This window comes from Penaeus chinensis, chromosome 19 (assembly GCF_019202785.1).
Source record: "Penaeus chinensis breed Huanghai No. 1 chromosome 19, ASM1920278v2, whole genome shotgun sequence".
NCBI lineage: Eukaryota > Metazoa > Arthropoda > Malacostraca > Decapoda > Penaeidae > Penaeus > Penaeus chinensis.
In genome coordinates this window covers 10,331,023-10,335,824 of record NC_061837.1, presented here as the reverse complement: position 1 = coordinate 10,335,824, position 4,802 = coordinate 10,331,023, and the positions used below count along the sequence as shown (strand labels likewise).

General features: G+C 51.9%; 1 protein-coding gene across 1 annotated transcript in view; it reads right to left on the bottom strand.

Moving 5' to 3' along the window:
• LOC125034903 (T-box transcription factor TBX20-like) overlaps positions 1–219 on the bottom strand; it is a 78,329-nt gene extending 78,110 nt beyond the window's left edge. The window contains exon 1 of the mRNA XM_047626950.1: positions 194–219. Coding sequence (XP_047482906.1) covers positions 194–219 — 26 coding nt within the window. The remainder of the gene's footprint in view (positions 1–193) is intronic.
• Between the last annotated feature and the right edge of the window lie 4,583 nt (positions 220–4,802).

The following is a 4,802-nucleotide window of genomic DNA, read 5'->3' as shown; positions in this document are numbered from 1 at the left end:
TACACGAGAGAGTCGCGCGTGTGTGTGTAAACGTAAAATTCCTTCTCATTCTCTCTCTCTCTCTCTCTCTCTCTCTCTCTCTCTCTCTCTCTCTCTCTCTCTCTCTCTCTCTCTCTCTCTCTCTCTCTCTCTCGCTCTCTCTCTCTCTCTCCTTTCTCCCTCTTTCTCTATTTCTCTCTCCAATCGCGTTCACGTCTGTATCCTTTGAACAACGGGCATCGGTCCTTTCCCTTGCGTCTACAAAACGTAAATGGACCCTGTTCCTTTCTGGGGGGAACGACCGTTAAGATTTCGGAAGCGTCTTAACATGAAGACACTCGCCCTCATTCGTCTCAGGGACCGCGCGCGCCAAATCTTGCAGAGTTCTCCTACCTCAGGCAACCCTCGCGGATCTCCCCTGAAGATTAATCCATATTCAATCGGCATTATCGATGATTATTCACCGTCTTCCGTCCGAGAGCCTGGAGAAGGACCTCGACCGCCGCCAGTAATTAGGGGCCGACTTACTTAGTGTGACTTATTGAACATCAGGGTGAGGGAGAGAGAGTTGCAAAGCGCGGTTCTCATTGCAAAGCGCCGGGCTGATTGCAAGACGGAGTGAGCACAAAGCGCGAGAGTATATGAATTACTGGGCATATTACAACAGGATCTGCATTATTGAAGATGAGGTAAGTAGGACCCCTCTTTTCCCTCTCGTCTTCCAAGAATGAGAATGTATGATTTTACGAAAGAGAGAGTGATAAAAAGTAAAAGCAGAAAGAGGAGGTGGGATAGAGAGAGAGAGAGAGGAAGAAAAAAGAGGAAAGAGAGAGAGAGAGAGAGAAAGAGAGAGAGAGAAAACAAAAACCGAAGAAGAAGAAACATCAGAAGAGAAAGAGACAAACGAAGAAGAAAGACAAAAAGAAGAAAGAAAGAGAGAACAAAATGACGAAGAAAATTTCGAAAAATAAAAATGAACAAATAGATCCTGTGCTATCCGTCTTCCCCGCCGCATTTCCAGCTGGCTTGAGATCTATTCGAGGGATAAATGCAAAATGCGAAGGAGGAGCAGACCTTTGTCTATTCCCTCGACCTATTCTTCCCTCACACCTTTCCCTTTAATCATTTCTCCTTCCCCTCGCGCTTCCCTCATCGTTGTCCAATATTTACTCTATTGTATGCCATTAACTTGAGCTTCTCCTGTGTACCTACCCTTGTTATTCGCTTTCGCTCCCTCTCTTCCGTTCCTCGCTGTTTCTTCGCCCACGCTCTTTTATCCCGACGGGTCTCTGCTCTTCTTCTCTCTCTCTCTCTCGTTTTTAATTCTCTGGTCTGCGTTTTTGTCTATTTGTGTCTCGTGTGGTCTGTCTGTATTTTTGTCTATTTGTGTATTTTGTTTACTTTTTTTTTCCCCTCTCTCGTTTTTTTTTTTTTTTTTTTTTTTTTTTAATCTCCCGCGCTTTCTATTTCTCTGTTTCTCGCTTTCTCTCTCTCACTCACTCACTCACTCTCTCTCTCTCACTAATTACCCCCCCCCCTCTCTCTCTCTCTCTCTCTCTCTCTCTCTCTCTCTCTCTCTCTCTCTCTCTCTCTCTTTCTCTCTTTCTCTCTCTCTCTCTCATTCTCTCTCTCTCTCTCTCTCTCTCTCTCTCTCTCTCTCTCTCTCTCTCTCTCTCTCTCTCTCTCTCTCTCTCTTCTCTCTCTCTCTCTCTCTTCGCTCTCTCTCTCTTCTCTCTCTCTCTCTTCTCACTCTCTCTCTCTTCTCATTCTCTCTCTCTTCTCATTCTCTCACTTCTCACTCTCTCCATCTCACTTTCTCTCTCTTCTCACTCTCCCTCTCTCTCTCTCATTCTCTCATTCTCTTTCTTTCTCTCTCTCTCTCTCTCTCTCTCTCTCTCTCTCTCTCTCTCTCTCTCTCTCTCTCTCTCTCTCTCTCTCATTCGCGCTCTCTCTCTCTCTCTCTCTCTCTCTCTCTCTCTCTCTCTCTCTCTCTCTCTCTCTCTCTCTCCCTCTCTCTCTCTCATTCTCTCATTCTCTTTCTTTCTCTCTCTCTCTCTCACTCTCTCTCTCTCTCTCTCTCTCACTCTCACTCTCACTCTCTCTCTCTCTCTCTCTCTCTCTCTCCCTCCCTCCCTCTCTCTCTCTTTTCTTTCCATATTTCCCTTGTTCCAACCTCGCCCCACACCTTCCTTCCAATGGCATTCTCATCATCCTACTCCTCCTTGCCCCCCCCCCCACCCCCCAGCCTTCCCCTACATCTGTCCGTGGCATCCTTCCCCCCTCCCCCCTCCCCCCTCGTCCATTGGGGGTATCCTTGCCTCCCTCCCTCTCCCCTCCCCCACTAACCCCTCGTCCAGTGGGGGTATCCTTCCCCTCTTCCCCCGCCTAACGTAGGGAACGTAATGAGGGGTTATAACTCACAGCGAGGGGAGATCTTGGCCGTTAAGAGTCGCTCCTCGTAGACATACACGTCTCCCTCTTCCTTCCCCCCGCCCCCCCCCCCACCCCTTCACCTCCTCCTTTTCGTTCGTCTCCTCCTCCTCCTCCTCCCCCTCCCTTCCCCCTCCCTTCCCCTCTTCCTCCTCCTCCCCCTCTCTCCTTTCTTTCCCTCCCTCCTCCTCCCCCTCCCCTCCTCCCTCCCTTCCTTCTTTCTTCCCTTCCCCTCAGTCTCCTCCTCGTCAGCCTCCTCCTCTCAGCACTCTCAGCTTCCTTCTCCTCCTTCTCTTCCCCTCATTGCCTTCTGCCTCCTCCTCCCTCCTCCTCCTCCTCCTCCTCCTCCTCCTCCTCCTCCTCCTCCTCCTCCTCCTCCTCCTCCTCCTCGTTAATTTATCTCCTTCCCACCCACCGTTCTTCTCCATCGCCTCCTCTTTTCCTCCGACTCCTCGCGTCCTCCTAATCTTCCTTGTCCTCATTCCTTTCGTCTCCTTACCTCCCCCACCCCCTCCTCCTTCTTCTTCTTCTCTCCCTCCTCTTCCCCCCTCCTTCGCCCTTCTCTTCTTCTTCTTCTTCTTCCTCTTTCTTTCTCCTCTCTCTCTTCCCCCACCCCTCCTTCATCCCCCACCCTTCCTTCATCCCCCACCTCTCTCTCCTTCTTCTTCTTCCCTGCCCCCCCCCCTCTCTCATTCCCCCAACCATCCCCCCTGCCCCCAACCCTCTCTCCACCCCCCACCCTCCCTCCTCCCCCCACCCTCCCTCCTCCCCCCACCCTCCCTCCTCCCCCACCCCTCTCTCATTCCCCCACCCTCCCCCTGCCCCCCAACCCCTCTCTCCCTCCCCCACCCTCCCTCCTCTCCCCAACCCCTCTCTCACTCCCCCCCATCCCTCCTCCCACCAACCCCTCTTTCACTCCCCACCATCCCCCCTGCCCCCCAACCCCTCTCTCCCTCCCCCAACCTCCCTCCTCCCCCACCCCTCTCTCCCTCCCCCACCCTCCCTCCTCCCCCGACCCCTCCTCTACAAGCCGCCATAGCGCCGAAACGTCTCCATTTTGTTTTATCTCCCTCCCAGAAGCCTCGATCCCGTCCGCAGCCTCCCGCAACTCCAGCGTCCGTCGAGGTTACACCGTCTGTAGCGAAGTGCGGAGCCGATATTAGTTTGGAAACGCGGCCACCCCCCCCCCCTCCCTTCTTCTCCCCCCGCCCCCTACCCCAGCTCGTACGCCCACGGTTTTCGCCACGAATGGGCTGTGGTCGTGGTGTGGGCGGGCTGCTCTGCGATGCTGATTGAAAGAAAGATTCTCTGTCTGTCTGTCTGTCTGACTGTCTGTCTGTCTGTCTGTCTGTCTGTCTGTCTGTCTGTCTGTCTCTGTCTCTCTCTCTCTCTTATTCTCTCTCTCTCTTCTTCTTCTTCTTCTTCTTCTTCTTCTTCTTCTTCCTCCTCCCCCGCTCCCCGTCTCTCCCTCTCCCTCTCTCCCTCCCTCCCTCCCTCTCTCTATCTCTCTCTCTCTCTCTCTCTCTCTCTCTCTCTCTCTCTCTCTCTTCTTCTTCTTCTTCTTCTTCTTCTTCTTCTTCTTCTTCTTCCTCCCCCGCTCCCCGTCTCTCCCTCTCCCTCTTTCCCTCCCTCCCTCCCTCCCTCCCTCCCTCCCCCCCTTCCTCCCTCCCTCCCTCCCTCCCTCCCTCTCTCTCTCTCTCTCTCTCTCTCTCTCTCTCTCTCTCTCTCTCTCTCTCTCTCTCTCTCTCTTTCTCTCTCTCTCTCTCTCTCTCTCTCTCTCTCTCTCTCTTCTCTCTCTCTCTCTCTCTCTCTCTCTCTCTCTCTCTCTCTCTCTCTCTCTCTCTCTCTCTCTCTCTCTCTCTCTCGCTCTCTCTCTTTAATCTCTCTCTCTCTCTCTCTCTCTCTCTCTCTCTCTCTCTCTCTCTCTCTCTCTCTCTCTCTCTCTCCCTCTCTCTCTCTCTCTCTCTCTCTCTCTTTCTCTCTCTCTCTCTCTCTCTCTCTCTCTCTCTCTCTCTCTCTCTCTCTTCATGAAGGCGACGGCTTTATTCTCTCAGGAAATTGTCGTTGTCATTGTTTATGTCTGGAATACAAAGAAATGCTGGCTCTAAGTGATGACTTTTTAATGGCAGAACTTTAATTTTAAGAGCACATGCACACCTCCTTTGCCTTTCTCTGTTAATGTTTTGCTGAGAGTCTATATATTTATGCATATATTTGTATATATGTATAAATACACGTATATATACATATAGATGTGTACATATATATTGTATGTATGCAAGTCTTGTGTGCGTGTGTGTGTGTGTGCGTGTGTGTGTGTGTGTGTGTGTGTGTGTGTGTGTGCAAGCGCGTGCGTGCGTGTGTGTGTGTGTGTGAGTGTGTGCAAACGCGTG